The sequence below is a fragment of the Bemisia tabaci genome, chromosome 4, assembly GCF_918797505.1.
Source record: "Bemisia tabaci chromosome 4, PGI_BMITA_v3".
Lineage (NCBI taxonomy): Eukaryota > Metazoa > Arthropoda > Insecta > Hemiptera > Aleyrodidae > Bemisia > Bemisia tabaci.
The window spans coordinates 53,128,047-53,151,742 of NC_092796.1; the positions used below are offsets into that span (position 1 = coordinate 53,128,047).

Consider the following 23,696-nt stretch of genomic DNA (forward strand, 5'->3'; position numbering starts at 1 on the left):
TGTGTATTTAAAATCTCCTTTGATTTTATTAGCTTATTTTTTATGGTGTATTTTACCTCCAACTGACTGCCTATGTCTGCTATGGTAACTATTGTTAACACAATAGGAGATTTTGAAACATTACAACACAGTTACAACTTTTTTCAATTAGCCGTCTATAGATACTATACATATCACGTTTGAAACTCCCAAACAATGTGTATCAGTTTGCAATGTTGCAAACTTCCTGTCATAGAGAAATAAAGAAAGCCGAAACTAAAAAACTCAAACTCACAAACATAAATTAAAATTGCCCACGCGTTTAGGGGCTCCCCCGAACCTTCTTCAGAGCTAAATTCCGACTGTGACTTAAAGAGGGGGCCGGGGAGCCCTGAAACGCTTTGGCAATTTTAATTGATTTTTGTGAGTTTGAGTTTCTTAGTTTTGGCTTTCTTTATTTCATTATTTAGCTAACAGTTTGTTACCTCGATTTCCTGTTTGTTTCGTTTCATTTAGTTTCCGTTACTTTCAGTTTATTTCTGTCATACTTTGATCTTAAAATGAAGAACTACTCAACGTCTATTCTTAAAAAGTTCTGTGATTTTTCTTTTCTGTGCGAAGCAAATTCTGAAAAAAGCTTCAAGGAATGATGTTGATTTATTTCCTTTAGGAAATAATAAAATAAGAGTGGAGATTTTGGACACCGCAAACAAGATACGAGGTTTAGGAGTTTCATTGTCCGCATAAGGTACATCTATGACGTGCATAGAAAAAGGTTTCTTTATACGTCTTTTGATCATATTTCCAGTTTATTCAATTTCATTGTAAGAGAGCGATACTTATCAAACTTTTAAGAAAAAGCTTGAATTAACTTCACAAAAAAACTAGTCCGTTGATGCATGCCTTACCTCTGTTGAAAGACTAAGTTCCTTTTCTAGTTTCTTAATTTTTTCTACCTTATCCATTCCATCTTGCTCTCCAGCAATCTGAAATGCAGAAAAGTAAAAACTCTTTTGATATACTTTCACACGATAAGAAACTCTAAAAAATGTTGAACTGAATCAACCATTCAGGATAAAATTTCCAAAATGATTGAAGTTACAATCAAAACTTATTGATTGAGTACATTGCAATACTCGAATATTTTGCGATGTTTCAAAATCACAAGGAATAGATCATACTTTTCCTGAGTTTCAAGGTTAGGGAAAATAGGTACTATGATTGACCAATCCCACATTATACTTGATTCCTTTCATTTTCCAAGGCAATTATCTAAAAATGAACCAAATTCAAGATGAACAGATAGTTTATTCATTAAAAGGTAACTCTCACCTTAATAAAGTGATGTAAGTAATGTACTGCATGTCGGACAAAATAATTCCACTGCTCAAATCACAGGAATGATTTGCATGATCAAAAAATGCTGAAGTAGATAGAGTTTTACAGAAGGGCACCATTTTTCTGGGGCCTCCAAATTGAAGAGCAGGGGTCAACTTAACCTTCCCAGACTGTAACTTATATCCTGTGATAGGTACAATGATTAGGGAAAAATAAAAATACAATTTTTTGAGCTCAAACTGCACGTCAGTTTCATTATTTACAGTTTCAAAATGACAGCTTGGGAAAGTTTTAGATATCAATTTTAAGAGGTCACCATTTTGGATGAGTGATATCGGGTTTTATTAGGAAGTTCCATTTTTAATTCCCTTGTTTGGAGTCCCGTGAAAAAAAAGTGTCTACTGTACGCAAAAGACACAGCCAGCAGATGGGTCAAAAATTACCTGAGGATTAAGACGGAACTACGAAAATCAATTTGAAAAAATTACCTCTCTATATTTTTTTTCTGCTTCCATTTTTTCAGCTTCCATTTGGTCCGCTCTCCTCTCCGTTTTGCGCAATTTGAAGGACAAAATTCGACAATTTTTGGCCGTTTGTTCTAGTTCCTTCTTCAGTGATGAATATTCGTCTGCTTGGTCCTCTCTGGAATACGTGGTGACATTTCAAATAAGATTAATGGAAGTCATATGGAAAAGAGGGGTTTGAATTGTAGTCTTCGACTATTATTTCTAACCTCCTCGCTTAAGATGTGCTTCGGTCATCACATCGGAGGGAATTTCGCCCATTTACAAATAAAAGGGACAGAAATTCAAAAGCAAACTGGGTAACTTGGGTAACTGGGTTGTAAGTGTATCTCTTTAGTTGTTAAACATTTTAATATTGCTCCTTTGGGGCCCTTAAGAAGACTGTCGAGAATTGATCCATTAAATCACAGAGTTTGTTTAGTTGTAGGATTTGTTAAATTGCATAATCCTTTAAATTGTGGAATACGTCAAATCACGATCTGAAAAATCAAGGTTTTACAGTCACCACTTATCAGCGTTTTTGTTACTTTATTGTTACCTATTTATGAAGAAATTTTCTGTGAAGCTTAATTTGAAGAAGAGAATTTTAGTTGACTGATGTATGCAGAAAGTGGGCTTGCTTAAAAGCTAACAATGTTTGTTGATTTCATGGAGAGACATCAAGAACTGGCAGAAAAAATCTACTTATTCAAAAAATTTGGTAATATCAGGGTTGACAAATGAAAATTCTTCTTTTTTTATTATATGTAGTCATCAGAAAATCTCTGCATTCGGATACTTCTGAGCACAATTCTACATTCATGAATACATTTTTTATTTGATACCTGCACTTATCATCATGGAATTTTAATTTTTCTTCTCTGTATGTTTATCACAACAGCTTTCGATGAGCTGTATCTAATCTCTAAATTGTTTCTTTCCTGAAATCTCTGCTACAAGCAAGAAATAGTTTTTCACAATTTCCTTCCCTCTTTCAAAACTCGATAACCAAACTGTACTCATCTTTCGAAAAGCTTATTTTTTTTAAATTTCAGTTTTTTAGTTTTAAGAAAAATGGTGATTAAAAGACTGAATTACCTGAAGTGATCTTGCATCTCATCCATTTCAACCTCCATTTCTCGCAGTTCTCTTTTCATCTCCTCATTTTCATCCATCAGTTCCTCGCAAAGCGATTCCGCTGCTGAGAGCTTATTTCGTAATACTTCAGTCTCTTTGTCTGCAAATCCTTTTTTCTTGTACGCCTGAACCTCCACATCTAATTCTCTACAACGTGTTGTTAGAACTTTTTTTTCATCTTGCAAATCTTCAACCATTGTTTTCAGTTCATTGACTTTTTGTTGAAACTTTAAAAGCTAGAGCATAGGATAGTAGAGGATTAAAATTAATGAGGAACTTAGTTACAGTCAGATGTATTGGAACTAATGAGCAAAAGTAATGACTAGGTTTGTTGAGGTGGTACTTGCAGGTTTTAGTGATACGCGAGAATGTTCTAATTTTAATGAAGTTTCTTATTAAGGAAAACATGCAATTCAATTTGAAGCACCTTCTATCCGTAAATAATAAGCAATATTGCTGTTTGGAGTACTGAAAATGTGTCTGTTTACCCCTTTGAACTATAGTGTCGACTCTTGATCCATCGTTTTGCCAATTACTTTACCAGCTCAAGTATTGCCTTAGAGTTGACAAAAAATGTGGCTTACAATTAGAGGGTATATAGTAAAATGAAAGAGCTACACTCTGCGAGGACGTTCGTGAACTTTTTTTTTTCTAATCAAAATGCTGATTAGATCTACCATATTCATCTTCTTTATTAAAATATTTTACAGATTTCTGAAATGCTCAACATAAGGTTTTTCACATTTGTCCCCTTGACAGAATTTTTTTTTCTTTTTTTATGATTTCTCTGCTGTAACACACGTTTGTCGTCACTTAGCTAAACAGTAAATATTTAGATGAACTACGACATTCAAAATTAATGATGCCACATTCAAAAGTTTGTGAAGATATTACCTCCGATGCAGTTGTTTTGCTCGAACTAGTATCCATTGAAGCTAATCTCTTCAGGAGAAGGTCATTTTTTTCAAGTTCTGCTTTTTCACAGCGACCTCTCATTATTTCAAGTTCTTGCCTTAGACTTTGAAGTTCATTCTAATGAGAAAATTTGAGAATAAATATAAGTAAGGACCAAATACAATGTACTACCTTCCATGCTTCTCAAAATGAAGCATATTTTTGTGGGCAAATTAAAATAATTGATTACTGTATACTCCCTGCTAAAACTAGAATCTTGACAGGCTTTTAAACTTAAAAAGAACCCATATGCAACACACATGGTTTAGAATAAAAACTAAAGGATAAACGGATCTTAAGTTCCATTTAAGTTTGTGGTAACTTACTTGTATGAGTCAAAGTATACTTTAAGTGGTAAAAGCTAAAAAAATACACAAATTTCCCACAAAAATTGTGCAAAATTTCTGATTTTGTGAATGAATGAATCAGTGAATTTGAGACTATGCAAACACTTTCATAATTTCATTTAAACCCTTCAACTTTGACGGCAATTTTTTTAAAAGAAGTTGTCAAAAGTTTACAAGAATGGTAGGCAAAAAATCTTCGAACCAAATTTTCTTTCTTAAAAAACTGCATTGCATAGTATGGGACTCCATGCGATTTCTGCCTCACCCACAAAAGCACCTCCGCAAGGAGAAACTAATGGCAGATACATTGATTCTGAAATGGGCCAGAAATAATTTTTCCCTATTACAAAATGTAGTCCGATTGATACATGGGGAGAGACTGATTATTTTTGCAGGTGGGGGAAGACAGCTGTGATCGGACAACCAAAAATTAAACAAATAAGACCAATAATTTGATTACACTTTGTATCAGGAGAATACGGACTTTGCTAAGATTATACAATTTCTACATTAATAACATAGTAACTGAGAGCAGATCAATGCTTGAAATTTACTTGATATTTTTTTTTAATTAAAATTTTCTTTGTGCACAAAGAGAAATTGATTAAATATTTAGGTTTTTTTCGCAAGATAAAAGAAATTGCATGGTAAAATTTCAGCAACTTTGTAGGATGCAAATAACTGTACATACCTGATACTCAGGGTCGGCAATAATAGTAGTATCAGTTCCCTGACTGACAGTCTCATAATCATCTTCATCACTACTTGAGGATCCTGATGCCGATGATGAGCTAGAACTTTCTACAGAATTCACACTGGTCACTTTTGATACTTCACTTGATGATTTCGGTGCCTTCAACTGAAATTGAGCAAAATAGAGAAACTAATTAGCGAAACTTAACCCCCCCCCCCCAAAAAAAAAAAAAAATTGGCCAGATAGGTGGTGATTTTGCCATCACTAATCGGAATTCAGCCTTGATGAAACGGCTAGGGAGCCCTGAAATACGTCAAGAGTTTTAATTTAATTTTGTGAGTTTGAGTTTCTTAATTTTTGGGTTTTCTTCACTTCAGAAACGCAAGATGTTTGGCAAGAGATGGTGATATTGCCATCTTGCGCTAAAATTCAATTCTATCATAGAATTTCAATCACCAACTCTTCACCTTAACAACTCATGCAGCTGACGTGAATGTCGGTAGTAAACAAATTGTGTTTCATATTTGTGATAGTGGTAGTTGTGTGGCTGACAATTTCCAGAGACACCTCCTGACCTACCTTCTAACCTTCTTTACCAAATCAACGATTTGTTTTTTGCTGCGAAGAATTAGAACTGCTGACTATCATCTGTACGTTGCTCTTTTTCTTTTTGTTTTATTCACAAACTTTTATCATATAATTATTTACATTGTTTCATTATTACTTTATTAGCAGTTTCATTATTTTATAAGCGATTATGCAAAACAATTTTTCTTGGCAACCGTGTGATTTATTGAGAGTCAAAACTTGTATTCCCTCATTCATTGAGTGATATGTGTTGTAAAATTACTAAAAACGAATTCTCTCATATTTTTTCTTTTAGTATACAATTATTCATGGCTAGTATTTGCAAAAGAAACAGATAATTAAATGATCCGCAAACTATCCTCCTTAATAAACTTCGCCCTGATAAACTAAATAAGGAAACAAAGTTCTACACTCATCTTTGAAAGTCTAAAAATTCAGACTGCAACGATGAGGGTGGGCAAAAATAAAAAAGGGATGAGAAATTGTACACTTACATGAACAGTCACATTGACATTAGGCGGAGAGGAATTATCTACATAGGAACGTGCGGAAGAGACTCTACTGCGAAGAGAGCTGACAGTTGGCGTGTCAACAGAATTTGCATATGTATTACGAGTTCTAAGTGAATTGTTAGTTGTAGTTGTGGAAGTAGTGGCTGCCTCAGGTTCCAACACAAGCGAAGAATTTGAGGTTCTCCTCCTGACTGTGAACTGAGTACTTCTGTAATCTGAGGAAACTGGAAATTATAAAGAACACAAAGTATGAATGATAACTGAGTTTTTGATACAAAAATTTTGAAATTAAAATAAGTAGAGGTGCTCCTGTACTGACTTTTAATTTTTTATTTGCTGACTTTAAAAAAATGATACACTTTTCAAAAATAGGATCTTCAGATTGATTTTCATTAGCTATTGGTGACACAGTACAATGGGTGTAAAATTCGGTGGCTTTGCAACTACCATTGTATTCCAACTTTGAATATGAGATACAGTTTTCAGCAAGACATTGTGTGCTGCACAGCACACTAAGATCATTTTGTTGATAGTAATTTTGCTTGATTCTTGGTATATATACTAGAATGGACCAAGAGATATGGTACAATTTGAAGCATTTTCCTTATTAGAATTTCTGTAGGGCACGATTCGGATAGGAAAAATTTCCAAAAATAACTCCTGACAGAGATATTTGACATTTTTTTCGGAGTAAATTCAAACCTTCCCCTTATAAAAAACCAAACTCTATGTAAGTCAAATCGCACAACATCAATTTTAGTGCTTCAGCTCCGTTTTTGTTTGTTGCTAACACTTCAAACAACACAGGGTGGAGAGGGAGCACTCCTCGATTAAGAAGCTTGCCACGACCGTTTTGGTGCACAATTTGACTAACAAAGAGTGTCGTTTTCTTGTAACAGGCAATTGGACGCATTCTGCTAAAAGGAACTGTATTACTCGAAAACCCTATGCACATGGTTCCTTTTAGCATGAATAAATCTAATTCTAAGTCCTCATAACCAATGTAAACTGAATACATTAACGTTAAAACGTTAATATCTTACCCAGGAGTAACTTTAAGCAATTTTCATTACTCAAATCAAGTTCTATGTGAGATGTTCAGAAGGAAACATGCTTCATAATGCTTAAATTCGTGAACTGTCTAATGGTCTATTACCGTACTTTTTTTGTTGTACTAAAAAACTTATTGTCTTGTAATCTATATAAACTGCAATGTTACATATAAAAGGGAAATCAGTGCAAAAGACCTGCATCATCTTGACCAGTGTCAGTGGGCTCGGGCCTTCGCCTCCTTGTTAGGGTCACCGATGAGGCAACTTCTTTATTATCATCACTAGCAGAGGCAAGGTCAGGCGTTGACATCCATGAGGATGATTTTGAAAACCTGGGAGAGAGAGAAAAACTAGTTATCAAAAATGAAAAAGGATGAAAACGAAATGAAACAGATTCTCTGCTAAAAAATTCCCATCCAAATTGAATCCAAAAATTCTTCACAAGTATAAAACAATCAATGATGAGTGGCCTGTGAAGGTTCATCTGTTACTGAGTAACTGATGACACAAGAGAGGAAAACACTAAAAATGAGGCCTGAGTACTGCAAGTGACAGAATAGTTCATAGAATAGTGCTGCTTTCATATGATTCTATAGGGAAATCAAGGCCAAAAAATTCCATAAATTAACATTTGAGTCAAGAAACAAATCTGCATGCACTGATTATCATTAAAGTTAACATTTTTACTCTAGTGCTAATTTTTGCGACTGATGAGTTTAAATGTATAAAAAGTCAGCCGTTTTTTGCTCTTCTTGTGTGTCCTACGATATATTGTCTCCCATATACTTTAGGCTGCTGAATCTGATAACTACCTTGGTTTTTCTCTATCATTCATCAATTTCCCAGTAAAACTTGAATTAGTACGTCTTAAAACTTGAATTTTTCTCAGAAAAATCTATTCTTCTCAAGGTAAAGTGAAAAAACGAGGTCATTTTCTGATAGTGCTAAAAAGTTCACAACAGTCAATTTTTGAACACTCAGCGTTTTTTTAAAGTACAGACTTACAAGGAGAACTTCCCAAGCTGCAGCCTCCAATCGGGCTGAAAAAATTCATACTAGTTCTTTGGATGAATCCTTAAGGACCGTCTTTTTTTGTTTTTTCCAATGCACCCCTGCAACGAGCCCCAAAAAATTCCGAAAAGTCCGCTCTTGAGCGCGCAACGACAGTATGCGCCGGGAGGGTTGGACAAGGCGAAGGAGCCTTACTTTGCCTTGCCAAGCCCTCTCAGCGCACACTGGGTGTCCGGCGCGCACTGTCAACGCTCGTTCCAAACCGAACATTTCGGAATATTTTGGGGGTGTTTCCGGGGTCCAATGGAAGAAAAAACAAAAAAAACACAATCCTAATAGATTCATCCAAAGAGTTCAAACGAATTTTTTCAGCCCGATGGGAGGCGGCAGATTGGGAAGTTCTGGATAGTTCTGGAAGTTCTTGGGAATAAGTCTGGGTACTGCCAGACAAAATTGCACAGAGCAAATTCTTAGAAATTACTCATTAGGGATGTGAGGACATCTCCTAAAATGGGCATCTATGTATGAAAGCTTGACGCACCATAAGTAGTAAAGTTTTATCAATTAAGTTACTAAGCATTACTCACCTAGTATTGGAATTATTAGAAGTTTTTGAATCATTTTCTGTGGAATTTAAATTGCTGGAGCTGGTCCAAGATTTTGCAATCTCTGATGAGCCACGATCATTCACAGACCTGCAAAAGCAAGATTGCTTGGGTTAAAAATGTCCACTTACTTCAAGTAGACTTAGCAAATTTTTATCACGCCTAAGTCGCAACTAAAAATCAATTCAAATTGTTAACGGGCTGATAAATTTCTGGACACCAGAAATTGTGCCTCATCTGGAAAATTTACATGTATCCTTGATAGTTTCTCTTATTCTGAATTTTACAATCATTGATCTGCCACAAGACTTTTTTAAACGGAGGTCTTCTCGCTCATTTGCGTTCTAAAATGTCTCAACTTCAGCAAGGGCACACGCATGAAAGCAGATAGTGATATATCCTGACTATGGCACATTGATTCATTGATTGTTTGTTTTGATTGACTATTGATTCATTCACTTTCACATTTCCTCAAAGGTAAGTAAAAAAAAAACATAAACCATAAAGGGAAAACTATGGAACAGCATCTCTCAAAAACCTTGCAGATTTATGCTCTCCATACAGGCAAACATACTTACATGTAAAGTTGCCCATACATCCAGACTTTCAAATAGCCTTGCTAAAGGCAAAAATTAACACTGATCTGTTCTTGAAAATGTCCCTTTGCTTCCATCTTTTCTTTTCAAAGAGGTGAATACGTACACGCAGTCTGAAAGTTTCTGGAGAAATCTTAATCAAGAGCTAGTCGATTAAAAGGAGACAAGTGACTTACTTTAAAGGTAATGTCCAACTGGACAGAGCAGGGGTTGAGGCTGTTGTGTCATCTCTGCGCAAAGTGGCATCTGATTGCTTGTTTCTGTTGCCATGTTCTTTGTAATCTCTAGAGGGAAAAAGATTGACAGTTAAGTTTGCTAGCTTACCTACCAATACAAGAAAATTTAATTTATTCACCAGGAAAATTTTCCCTAGAAGTAATGGCATGTACAGAAGAGCAGAAAGGGTACAAATGAAAATAGATTTGCATTAGAAGGAAAAAAGGTTCAAGTTAATGCAAAACTATCAAGTAGGTTCCCTTGAGACACAGAATATTCACTATTTTCCTAAAAATTTCAGGAAAACCCCATCAAGTGACAAATGTTTATACAGTACTAGCCATGATCAGCTCGCTGTGAAAGCTATCTTGTCTAGCCAAGGAATGCCCCTGGAATCCCGTTCTTCGCTTCGCGATGAACTTGCGACTCACTCCACAAGCCGCTCTTTTAACTATTGACTTTTAAAATAATGATAATGATGAGAAGATAACATCTTCACCACTTTGGCCACGGCCGCCATCTTGGATTTTGGAATTTTGAAAATGTGACCAAAAATTCTACTTCTTTGGCGAAAAATACCCCCTGATACCGATTCACAAAAATCGATCGAGCAGGAGCCAACACAGCATTTTAGGCCACGGCCACCATCTTGAATTTTGAAAATTTGCGTCGAAAAGTACCCCCTGCCATCAATTTACACAAAAATCTGTCGAAAAATACCCCTAAAACCTGAAATTTCGTCTATAATGCTGTGACGTCACGCGACAGGATTGAACCTGTTCGGCGCAGTGCGTGTGAACAACCTCGTATCCCCAAGGCATTAGTATAGGAAGAAACAGCTTTTCTTTTTTTTAGGCTTCAGCGGCATTTTTTTTTAAATTTGATTTTTCAGGCATGTGAAGGTGTTTCTTAGCTTCATTCTTGCCGAGTTTGAAGGAAATCACTTTGACAGTTTTTTTTTGTAAAGTGTTGATGAAATCTCGGTAACTTAGCTTTATAAATTTAATATTTTACAGCCATCAATGGGGATCTGTATGTACCTACCTGAAGCAACGCTTGCAGCGAGTGGGCCATCGAACTTGAGGGTGAAATCCTAAAGGGCATAGAGGGTCTCCTTTTGCAGTTGGTTTGATGTGTTTCATGACTGGCCACAAGATTCAAGATAACGAAGTCTGAAATAAAAAAGAAGCAAATAAATGAATGATATAGAAGATAAAAACTGAAAAGATTTTTTAACTCAATTACACAATGGACGATTCAGTCTGAAAGAACTTCTTCCCTAGTGTATGAGCATTTTGTTGATATTCGTAGGAGAGTCAAAAATTTTTTAACAATCTCAAGTTCTCGGGTAGTTTTTTATCATATTTCAAGAGTGATCAAAATTTAACAAGCAAAATTGATAATAATCATTAGTGCAAGTGCATTTGGATCCATTGGAAATCCATTGAAATCTTTCACATACCGACCACCAACATTTCTCATAAAAATAGAAGAAACAACTTAATCGGCCCGAAACACTGACAAAGAAACAACTTAAATCAGGACTAAAGCCGCAAATAATAAAAAATAAAAAGAACACAAAATAAAATAAAAAGTTCGGGAAGTTTCGCAGGGGTCACACAACCTGCAAAAACTATTAGTTTCTCATACGAGGAACAAAGAACCTTGCACAGAGCATGGGGTCAGCGGCTCTCGATGAAAGTCGATGAAACTTTAATAGATTAATATAAAGTTCATAACTAAGGGAAAGCCAAAAAATTAGCTCACTTTTGCGAGTAGAAGCCGAGATATTCGCGATTGAACCCGGACTATTTTCTGTGCGGCGGAGGTAAATTCTCCGTGTCGCCTTACCTTCCTTGAGCACTTCGGCCAGAAAACCCCCTCTCCCCACCACGTAACTACGATGTCGCATGGTTTACACTCACTCCTTTGATTAGGACGCTCCGTTCGGGCTGTGCGATATGGAGTTCCCTGCCTCTCGCACCTCTCCCGTGTCGGCGCCGCCGCCGGTCGGTTTAATCTGAAATGTAGTTGCTGAAACAGAATTGACAGATGCGGGGAGAGGGACGGAATACAGCATTCGCACCGGCCGAGCGCATAAGCACCTATCTTCACGTGAGTGACGTAAGGTCTGATCGAGAACGCCGAACAACGAGAGGAGAGGGGACTCGGAATTCTTCCGCCATGCTGCGGCATGATAGAAAATAGTCCAGATTCAATTGCGAATATCTCGGCTCCTACTCGCAAAAGTGAGCTAATTATTTGGCTTTCCCTTAATTATGAACTTTATATCAATCTATTAAAGTTTCATCAACTTTCACCGAGAGCCGCTGACCCCATGCTCTGTGCGGGGTTCTTTCCCAATTACAGAGCAGAGAAGATCTGAATATTCGAAATTATTTAGGTCAAATGGACCGCTTTAAGCAGAAAGGAACCAGTCACATCAGTTATTGCCAAATTTAATTGGGCAATTTAATTTTATACATGAAAACTGTTGTGCGAAGTTTGGTGCAAATTTCAGTGAATTTTCTCCTTAGCACGAAGCAAATTCCCTAATATTTTCATAGGAATCCGCACAAAAGCTCTATCATAAAAAATTTAATTGCCCAGATAAATTTGGCAATAGCTGATGCAGCTTGGTTCCTTTCTGTTAAACGCGGTCCAAATTTAGATTCTTAACTGCTGAGAGTACTGATGATTGTTCCCACAATGATCCGCAAAGTTCTGTCTTTTCGGCACATAATGAATTTGATTTTGTAAACAACATTAAAGAAAGGTGCCTAAATATGGTGATCAAGTGTTTATACTTTTAAGTACAAAATGATGGATGCAAAAACTGCACAGGAGGAGAGCACCTCAGTTTAGCATCACCTTCAGCGGAAGAGTCTGACATACTATTAATTTTTGAATTATTTTTAAACTTGATATTTTTCAGATAAGGTAAAGTTAACACTAGATTATCTTGGTGATGTTTAAAGCGCAGAATTTCATTGATCTCATAGAAACCTAACAGCAGCCAAATTGTTGAAATTTATGTTGGCACGACAAAAATTGAAAATCGATATGTTTCACAGCGCAGATAGGACTATGTCTTGTCTTCTCTTGCCGACAAAGCCAGTTAAAGTTTCAACAGTCAGGCTGCAGGAGTCAAAATGGCAGATCTTCAGCCTCTCTCTAAAAGTTCGTCAACTCATTCGATTCAAGTCGAGGAGCGTTTGAGAAGGCGATCCGTGCATGAATAAGGGAGCCACTGATACAAAGAGACTGAAGAACAAGAGTCAGTAAGTATAACCAGTTAAATCATAATGCTTCATTCTTGGATTATATACTGTAAATGTTTCGATAATTGGTTAACTCTAAAGTTATGATGGTGCATGGCGCTTACATTCTTTGATTTTGGGGTTGGCTAGCAAGCCTGCTTCAAAATTTGTGGACCATGAAACGTTGAGCAACAGGTTGGACTTGGACAAAATCATGCTTGAGATATTAGAGGCAAGCCATGAGGAGAGAGACACTTGGAGTCGATCAAACATTTCTTATGTAAAATTAAAACACTCGAGGGCAGACTATCTGCAAATTTATACGATGTTTCAGGAAACAGCAAGTGTGGTCCGAGACCTCACTTTGGCGATGGTTGAACGGGATCATTGGCGTGCACTAACACAGATCATCACACGAATCATGAATCTTTGACACTTTGTGCACAAATACTAATTAGAAGTTAAGTGTTTCTGACATTGTTAAGTATTTTAAATGAGTAAGTACCATTTTCAGCATTTTCTCTGATTACACGACCATTACTTTATAACCCTACTTTGCTCATAACAAGAAGTGTAAACAAAATAAATCACGTGACCATAGGACTTGACAAAATTTGATTGGATAATGTTTTACGTATTTTTTTACCGGGAAAGAGTTTGATTGGATAATGTCTTACGCATTTTTTTACCGGGAAAGAGTTTGATTGGATAATGTTTTACGCACTTTTTTACCGGGAAAGAGTTTGATTGGATAATGTTTCGCGCCTTTTTTTGCCGGGAAATTCAATTTGTCGGGCTTTTTCCCTGTGGTGTATGAAGTTCCATCCAAAAGCGTAAAGGGCCGTTCTTGCCGTATTTTTAGCTTTCAAGTTAGTAAAGAACTTTCTCCAGGAGTTGATTGATTCTCCCCAGATAGTAATTTGTTACTCACTGCAAATATGCAGCAGAGATTGATGGTGCCAACGTTAACGGCATGTCGAGATCAACGACTGAGAGGACGGTCAGATAAAGGAAACACATTTAGCTATCGACAGTCAATGACCGTGCAAACTATTTTTGATCCGACCGCGCACATATGTTCCTCAAACTATTTGACAATATTATCGGAGATTCAGTAAGTCCATAGCCCAATTCTATCTTGAGTGGTCAGCATCTCTAAATGATGTTTATTTAATTTTGGTAACCGATCTTGAAAAGTATTAACGACCCATAAAATCAAGCTACTAAAATGGACATTGCCGCTTTTCGTAAAACGCATAATTCAATTGGAAATGGCATTTAGGATTAAGAGGGAGGGAACAAAAAACTCACGGGAATTTTTCGGACAAACTGTTGTTTGATTTTCTTTTAAAAAAAATCAAACATGAGTCAAGACTTGCAACATCGCATCATAGATACGCATTTTTCAACTTCAATCATCGGAATTCAGTCACAACAGTTTGTGAGATTGGATGTAATTTTTTTTGCAAAACCACTTTGATATATATACCAACCACGTTTATATATTTAAATAAATGAATAAAATTCGCCAAAAAATTCGAGAAGATCATACTGTTGTTTGATTTTCTTCAAAAAATAAAACATGAGCTATAGATTGCAACATCGCAACCAAAGATCGATGACCAAGGTGCGAAAGCACGTATCTTTGTTTGCGACTTTGCAGACTTCCTGTCATAATTAGCGTTTCCTTTGGAAAACTACTTAACGTAATTTCTTGAAAATTTCCTTGAATCTTATTCTCTGTTCGGAAAAATTCTGGATACATTATAAGCTGTAAAGTTAGTTTCTTTCTCTTCGGAAAAAAATAAAATAGGAATGAGAATGTTGAAACATTGCTACCTAGGTACGCGGTTTTGCACTTTGGCCATGGAGATAGAGATACACATTTTTCGACTATAGACATGAGTATCGCGGTTTTATAGGAAATATTTGGCAGGACCTTCTATAATAGAGAATTTGCAGGTGTCTGAAATTTGATGAATTTCGTGATTAAATGGAAACTACCGAGTGAACTGAACACGAGGATACTCTTGGTTCATGAATTGAACAATTATTGGAGAAGATATGACAAAAGTATCTAATCTGCTAAAATACGTGTGTTTAAATGGGTAATGCCGCCAGATGACGTCACTTGGCGGTGCATTTTCTCACTTTTTAATCTATTTTTATAGTATTTCCCATATCAGAAAAAAAATTATAAAAAATACTGTGAAATTAGCTCTTTAAGCACTTTCAGATGAAGCAATAAAAAATTTGCATGCAAATTCTCCATGACTCCAAAAGACTCTCAGAAATGGTTCTGATGATTAGAAATCGAGGAATTTCATCTTCTACGACGTCCATAAAACCGGCCTCATTCATTTCAGATTCGGCTAGACAGCAGTACCTACGTGGTCGTGCTCTGCTCTGCAATTCTGTATACTTGGGTGCTTACGTTTTAGTATTTCCCATATCAGAAAAAAATTATTAAAAATACTGTCAAATCAGCTCTTCGAGCACTTTCAGATGAAACAATAAAAAATTTCCATGCAAATTCTCCATTTCTTTATCTGAGAGAGACGAAGAAGACGACGGAAGGGGGGGGGGGGCGGAAATGGAGACATCCGGAGCCTGGACAAGGAACAACGGAAACGATCGGATTGGAAAGGTGTGCGAACGTTAAAATAAGAGAATACATTGCAAGGCACCGGCTTAGTCTAATTATAAACGGCGTCCCTCACGGGAGCCACGCCGACTTCTTCTCTCTCGCTTTCCCTTTCGGGCTCCCGCTTTGGCTCTCTCTCTCTCTCCGGCGAGCATCAGTCTCGATGATCACTCCCGAATTCTTATAAAACCCGCTCAAATCTATTCTCCATTCCATGACCCGATCAACTGTTCTAATTTAATTTCGGCCTCATCTTGGACGCGTTCCTTCACTTTTCCACTTTCTGCGTCTGCCTGACGGCCTCCCTGTTTTCATTGTCACGCAACATCGCCGCGGCTCCTCTAAATAAATTGCACGTTTTTGACGGCTTTTATGTTTTAACATCCTTTTGACTGTTATACGTAAATGTTGCCCATGCCAGCGATGCGATGTGCAGGTGAAAAAAAGCATGGTATACGAAATAGAGCTGGTGATACTGCTTAATTTTCTTTTACACTCTCACAATTTTACGCGAGAGGTTTGGAACTTCGCCTCTCTCTCCCCCACGCAACTTCTTCTTCCTCCAGAGGGGCAAATGGACCGTCTTTAGCAAAAAGGAACCAAGCCAAGGGTTTTCTCTGGGTCAGAGAAATTTAGAAATAATTTTTGGTGGTTTGCAACGCTGAAAATCAGCCTGATTTAACTGCTCAAACGGCTTTCCATTTTAAAAAAAAAAATCTTTATAATAATAAGAAATAAATCTTGCTTTGCGCATTTTTTAAATGTCCATCACGAGACAAACATTTATGTATAATTGAAGTTTTCTCCCACCCCGACGGGCCATTTAAAATTCTGGCGAAATATACTTTTAACGTCACGAAATCTTACAAGAAATTTTGTGAGCAGCGTTGAGTAGTTGCTTAAAGGAGAAGAGGAAATGTTAGGAAATGAAGACACGAGGTTAATCCGTGAATTATAAAATGATAAAATGAAATAAAAAGCAGATTAAAGCCAGGGGGTCTCTTCGTGACGATCGCACACTGTTGAGGTGGGGACAAGCTCTTCTGTCAAATGTAAAGTTCTTCACCGATGAACGGGCCCGTTGTTGATAGTGTTTGTGCGGCAACTCAACGGGTCGCTAAATCATGTTTTTTTTTTTGCATTTTATTTATTTATATTACAGTAGGTTTGAACAAAACCCACGCATCATATTTGGACTATTTCTATCAAAAGGAACTATGTGCATTAAGACATGAGCCCTGAGACCCATAAGAATACATGCATAACAGGGCTCGCGTCATAATGCACATAGTTCCGTTTGACGGAAATACGTCGATTTTAATCATTGATCAAGAGTGGCGGTAGCCACCCCCGGTCGAGGAAAATGACGTCCTACTAAAGTCCCGACAGCAAACGGGTGGCCGACACTCTTAGTCATATGAATAAAACCTGTAAAGAGGCACATTATAAGTTTGTGTGTTGATGAAGAGAGGAAGATGAAAAATCGGAGCGTGGACGGTGCGTCTGGATGCCATATTGTATGTAATACTGACAATGAAATCACAGGACACGATGGCAGATGCCGCCATTGCTTCCCCCCCCCCCCCCCCTAAAACCATAGTGTAGTGCAATAATTAGTAATGATAGGTATCGAAAGAGAAACTTTAAAAAAAAAAAAATAAATAAAAAAAAATAAAAAAAAATAAATAAAGCATAAAGTTTAGTATATGACTGATGGCCATTGTAGCTAAATGTCTGTGAACAAATATAACTAACTGGCCAAATATTTATTATAATTTAGTCACCTTACTTCGAAAATGGATGAAGATATATACCGTTACAATTTTTCTTAATTGTAACTTTTCATCACCTTTTTTCACTGGTTGGAACTCGTGCTGGATTTGGACTTATTTATGCTAAAAGGAACTATGTTCCACGCAAATCCTATGCACATAGTTCCTTTTAACATAAATACGTACATTTAAGAATTGCGTTTATCTGGTGCAAGATTTATTCAGAAACCTCATGAAAGGATGTTTGAGGGACACCCGATAAAGCTAAAGAGGGGCCCACAAACATTTTCAAAAATTTAGAATCTCTCATGCTGCATTATCAGTATATTCAGTGTACTCTTTTTGTCTTTTTTTACCAAAAATGAAACAGAAAATCGAAGAAACAAATCCAATGCTTCTCTCGTTTTCATTGATCAGCACAGATTCTTACTGCATTTTTACATTTTAATGGCCGCATTTGAACAGATACCACTTCATAGTTCTAACATAATATTTATTGTACATGCTTTAACGATTGGATCAAAAAGCTCATTAAAATACAACAATGTAAGTTAATTTTTGTCCGAGACAAAAAAAAAGGAGTAAAAACTACCGACTCGGACCTAAGAATTGGGAATTTACACGAGCGGATACTTCTCATACTGGGATCAGTGGCGTGGCGTGAATTGCGATGTATCGATTGATATGCCATTTAAACCAATGGTAAAGAATCGATTATTAAGGTGTTCGCTACGAACACCCTGTTTATAGATCCTTTTTCATAGGTTTAAATGGCATAACAATCGATATATCACAAATCACGCCACGCCACTGACTGGGATTTTGCTAGTTTGAGCGATAAAATATTAGCAATGACTTTAGAATGGTACTTTTGAGAAAGACGCATGGTGCCAGAGACAAGGTAAAGCGCAAGACATGGTAACAAGACGGATACTGCCGTGCTAAGAAAGAACGCCGTATGAACATTCGAGAGTTGCCAAATTTCCTCGCATAAACAATGTATTATTGACTAAATTTATGCATATTTTTCCTGGAGATATTCAAATATTTTAGATTACCTATATTGCGAAAAATTTAGTCTGAAAATTTTGATGAAAATTATTCAAAATTTTCCCAGTAAATTCAATTTTTATCGAAGGAAATATGGCAATGTCCGAAGGCTAGTGCAGCATTCTTCCTTAGCACGGCAAGATAGACGCATCAATGATCGAACCAAAGCTTAAGAAGTGGTTTAGATGATTGTGTTTTTCGAATAGACAACTATCCCCCCCTGTATGCGTGTTGCCTATGCGACGAAATTTAAGGCCAACTTCGGATGGAAAATACCTTCTGAAAATGGAGCGGTATACAAATGTGCATTTTTTGAGTAGATGCTCTCCAGTGTGTTTGTTGCCTATGCGGTGAAATGGAGAATCTGCACACAAAAATGTTATTGCTTCATCTGAGAGTGCCTAATGAGCTGAGTTCGCAGTTTTTTTCATAATTTTTTCTGACATGGGATAATGGAGAAAAATAGATTTAAAAGTGAGAAAATGTGCCGCCTTATGGCGTCATCTGGCGGCATTTTCCATTTAAACACACGTATTTTAGTAGATTAGGTTATCTTGTCATATTTTCTCCAGTAATTGTCCAATCTAGAAACCAAGGATATCCTCCTACTCAGTTTTCCTAGCAGTATCATTTGAAAGATGAAATTCACAAAATTTTAGACACCTGCAAAGTCTCTGTTAAAGGCGATATTATATCGGAAGGTATCTGTCTTGCGTATTGTCAATTGGCTCTAAAGAGGCTTACGGAGGAAGACTCTTCATTCCTCCTCATTTTTTCTCTCCTCGTTTTCCTCATCTTTTTTCTTTCCTTCTCATTCTGGAGTGAGGTTTAGCTTTAGAGTATGAAATATTTCATTTTTTTTCTGTATTTGTTTGTTACAGAATAAGCCGTCAAATAAGTAAATATCGGCCTCGTATCCAATTGGATGTTCGTTATTTGGTGTTTTCGTAAACATTTCACCAAACCCGTACATACAACGATGGCCCCAAGACAATAAAGCTGCCATCGTTACCACCCAGTCAAATCCACCGAGAGGCACCGTCCATCTACCGGCAACGGTGAAGGGCACTCGACAAAATCGACGAATTGAGAAATCGAAGTCCGAAAACCCTGGATAGATGATCAAATTCCCGAACCAATTCCGATCAAAATAGCATCAAAGTGTCGGGAGTCATCAGTCTTAAACTCATTAATTTGCTTCATTTTAAAATGAAAACTTGGCAGAAATGTTTCCTGTGACAGGAAATGATGAATGGTGGCACTCCGTTCTGATCTTACTTTGAACAAAAAAGTGCGGCCCGTCAAAATTTGATGGTAGATGGTGACCACCAGTCATCAGCATGTTTACTTTGATCGGAATTGGTTCGGAATTTGATCGTCTATCCAGGGCTAAAGTTACAGAACCAACCCGCTGGAGACATGACTCCCGTGTCAAGGAAAATCGCCGTAAAAGAATTCGGACATTACCAAATTTCGACTCAGAAAATGTAAATTTCCTGTAAAAAATCATGAATATCATTGCTCGAAATTCTCAGAGCATGATTTTTGCTACAAATATATACTGTCTGTGAAAATTCAAGGAAAAACGTGAGAAACTTTTTTCAAAATTAAGTAAATGCTTTGTTAGGGGAACATCGACAACGCAGGGATGTGCACACGGCGTTTTTCGTTACGACGGCAGAGCAGTCGCAGCCGTGCTAAGGAAAAACGTCGTATGAACCTTCAGGCGTTGCCAAATTTCCTCTGGCAAATCACTAATTTTCAGGAAAATTTTTAAATATTTATCTGCCAATTTCTAAGATAATTTTGCTTGTGATTTGATCTAAATAGTCTGAAAATTTCAAGGGAAAATATTCACAATTTTCCTCAAAAATAAACATTTTATCGTAGGAAATTTGGCAACTCTCGAATGTTCATACGGCGTTCTTCCTCAGCGCAACAGAATGGGGATACGTGGTTTCGCACTTTAGCCATCGATACCTACTTTTTAAGGCTGAAGAGACCTCATTTCTTTGTCCGTTCTTGCAGCATAATTACAGAGACCTGAAATATCATCCGATAAGATAGTAAACTAAACTGAAATACCTGACTGATATTCTCATTTTCTCGAGGGGTTTTCGATGAGCAGTCAAAAGCACTGGTATGAAGCGAGGTTGGAAGAGGGAGGGTGCTCGCCCGCAGTCGATGCACTTATCACACGAGCCTTTCAGGGCCCCCTTTTTTGGGGCCCAGCCAAACGATTTTCAATCGAAACTTCGGAGGTTTTTTTTACGAGATGGAAAACTCCTCGTTTTCGTACGCGTCGCAAAGATGGAAAAGGTAGAGGATCCGGACGAGCGGGATGTGATGTGGCCTATCGAGAGGGAAATTGATCAGAGACGTCGGAATCCGCGACTCACGCAACGTTGACTAAGTATGTCTCGGCGCTAATACCACATAACCCCCATCTCTTCCTCGCCGCTGCCAATTCGCAGACAGCCCTCGAAATTTTCCCCGTCGAGCACCGTATTCAGTGGGCAAATTTTCGCGTCCAGCCGGCAATATTAACTTTTTTGTGGAACGCCGCCAAAAGCCCTATTGTACGGCGTGACATTTCATTATCAGCCGACTAGGTGGCAGCACCCATCGATTCGCTGACGTCACCGTTGCCCTCTCGAGCAGACTCGATTTACTTTCGCCGGAAAATTTGGAAAATCCTCTCGGCTCAGAGTTTTGAGCTGAAAATGAGAGAAATATTAGCTCGGAGATCCAAGCGTGGACTAAGGGAATCGTCCCGGCTTTCGGGAGGGGGGTGTACATGTTCTGTGTGACGCGACAACAGAGTGTGACGTATGAATCCAAAATTACGGACGGCAGCTGTACCCCGCGCAACAGGCGCTGATGCCAAAGCTTAGTAGACTCAAGTCTCGAGGAAGACGCTACCGCTGCGATGGATCAAATGGACTACATTTTGCAATTTGGAACTATAAATTCTGGCTCGTCTTAAAAAACACGTATGTGCATAGGGAAACTAATGGCACATACGTTGTTTTTCAAACGAGCCAGAATTTATAGTTCCAAATTGCAAAATGCAGTCCAAATGGCATTCCAGACTTTCGTGTAAGAACGTAGCGTCCACATGGTAGAAGACGGCTGCTGAAGTTGGTGCTGAATTTATCCGACTCCGCTGAGAGATAGTATAAGGGAATCGTTATAGATAAAAAAAAAAAAAAAAATCTTACACTGAAAAAAATTATATGCTGTTTTAGCACCTAGGATGTCAAAAATGTGTCTAGTGGTCCCAAGATGCTGCCTTTAGGTACAGCCCCCGCAGTTAATTTTACATCATGTGAATGCAAATTCAACTGCGTGGGCAATCAAGGCAGCATATCAGGATCACCAGACACATTTTTGACATCCTAGATGCTAAAACAGCATATTATTTTTTCAGTGTAAAATTTAGACATTTTTCCATCGATCAAACAAATATTGAATTGCCGTTCTTAGCAGTTTGGTAGCTGAAGCGGAACGTTTTAATCGAGGCGATTGAAATAGCGATGGAAAAGGAAAAGGAAACCCTTCCATGTTACAGGAGACAGGAGTGCCGCCCAAGTTATCGGGGTCGAGTCTCCTTGGAAATTCGGGCGACCTAATATAAATGAAGTGGCTGATATAGTAAAAACAGAAAAATTAATTTGTAACGCGTAAACAACAAGAGTATTGAGAGAAGGATAACTAAGTAAGTTGGCAAAAATCAACGTCATTTCAGACAAAACGGCAGTATTCGTCATTCCCTGGTTAAAATTGGCAATAGGAGCTGCGTTTCAAAATACCAAAGGAGTTCTTATAGCCGACTGAAGGATGCGATAGAAAATCATATAGCTGGCTATAGAAAGTGGAAAAAATCATACAGCCGGGCTACACGAAGCGATAAAAAATTATACAGCCGGGCTACAGTTCCCATCGCCGGGCTTTACACTTTATCGCCTGGCTGTTGCTTTTTCGCCATCGGCTATAAAAGGCTATAAGAAATTGTGTAGAAATTCGTGTGCTTTGTAAATCCTTAAGTTTGTACGGAATCACCTTAATATTTACAAAACGCACATTATATTTTCCTTTACTACATATTTTTTTTCATCAATTAAAATGAGAATAATCCATACAGAGTGTGCAAACATTTCAAAGTCATGAGTTGAAAAACGCTGACTCCACGAGATTAAATATTAGTAACACTAATATAGTCACTAACACAAAGCGGAGCGGCGGCGCACTGGCGCCTACAAACCTAACAGGGATACTTCACGCATTGCGCAATGCGTGAAGTATCCCTGTTAGGTTTGAAGGCGCCAATGCGCGTTTCGCGCTGGCTGCCCGCCCGCCGCGCCGCGCCGCAGCGTACCACGGCGCTTGAAGCAACTATTTCACACCAGAGGTATTGCACAGTATCATACAAAATTGCAGGCGCTCCAACATATTAGGAATGGCAGGCATCCTTCAAAAGTACGGAGCTTTCCTCGCAAAATAAATCAAGATACTACGGCCCAAAAAGAGAGCGGTAGTCCAAAAACTCACTAAGTCCTAGCATCCGTAATTAGTAACGTTTAGCATACACTTTATCGCCAGGCTGTTGCCTATTCACCATCGGCTATAAAAGGCTATAAGAAATTGTGTTGCCGGCTTTAGAAGCTATTGGAAATCTTACAGCCGGCTGCAGGTCTATGGTATTTTGGAACCCATAGATTCTACTGCCAATTTTTACCAGGGTTAACCAGAATTTCACGTAAAACACGATTCGCACAACGAAAATTACTGAAACCAACTCCTAACGAAGATATTAACATTTTTATTTCACATTTGTTTCGAGGAATTTCAACTGCCCGCTCACAAGAAACTCTAAGCTCTACGTGAATCAAATCGCGCACTACAACGGTTTCAGCAAGCTTCTCAATCGAGCAATGTTCATTTCCCATCGTGTCGTTCAAACTATAAGCAATTTGCTATAGCTGAGCCAAAGCGTCAAGACTGAGGTTGCCAGATTTTTATATCGCAGAGACTGTCATGATAACGTTTAGCGCGCGATGTGGATCACATAGAGCATTTGAGTTTTCATGAGCGGGTGCGTTTGAATTCACGCATCAGGAATCATTAAATATCTTTGTAAGGAGTTGATTTCGGTAATTTTTGTTGTGTGTATCGTATTTTACGTGAAATTTTGATTAAGAAACATGTATCAGAATGCTGAAATTCGTACCTTGTCTAGTGGTCCATTGTCCCAAGATAAATAGTTGTCTTTTCTGCAAATTTTTATAAGTACATAATTTGATTTGTGTGTGTTTAAAACGTAAGCACCCAAGTATACAGAATTGCAGAGCATAGCGCGACCACGTAGGTACTGCTGTCTAGCCGAATCTGAAATGAATGAGGCCGGTTTTATGGACGCGGTAGTAGATGAAATTCCT

At 37.7% G+C, this 23,696-nt stretch overlaps 1 protein-coding gene across 4 annotated transcripts in view; it reads right to left on the reverse strand.

The window, feature by feature from the left end:
* LOC109034117 (uncharacterized) overlaps positions 1–20,665 on the reverse strand; it is a 64,824-nt gene extending 44,159 nt beyond the window's left edge. For 3 of the 4 annotated variants that reach the window (XM_072300053.1, XM_072300054.1, XM_072300051.1), the window contains exons 1-11: positions 20,344–20,665; positions 10,577–10,704; positions 9,493–9,600; positions 8,703–8,810; positions 7,300–7,436; positions 6,035–6,276; positions 4,950–5,117; positions 3,852–3,989; positions 2,919–3,193; positions 1,806–1,959; positions 888–965 (exon numbers count right to left, since the gene is read on the reverse strand). In XM_072300053.1, coding sequence (XP_072156154.1) covers positions 888–965; positions 1,806–1,959; positions 2,919–3,193; positions 3,852–3,989; positions 4,950–5,117; positions 6,035–6,276; positions 7,300–7,436; positions 8,703–8,810; positions 9,493–9,600; positions 10,577–10,674 — 1,506 coding nt within the window. In that variant the 5' untranslated portion in view covers positions 10,675–10,704; positions 20,344–20,665. Of the gene's footprint in view, positions 1–887; positions 966–1,805; positions 1,960–2,918; positions 3,194–3,851; positions 3,990–4,949; positions 5,118–6,034; positions 6,277–7,299; positions 7,437–8,702; positions 8,811–9,492; positions 9,601–10,576; positions 10,705–12,917; positions 13,357–20,343 lie in introns of those variants that run through there. The other variant, XM_072300052.1, reaches the window with a different exon arrangement.
* Between the last annotated feature and the right edge of the window lie 3,031 nt (positions 20,666–23,696).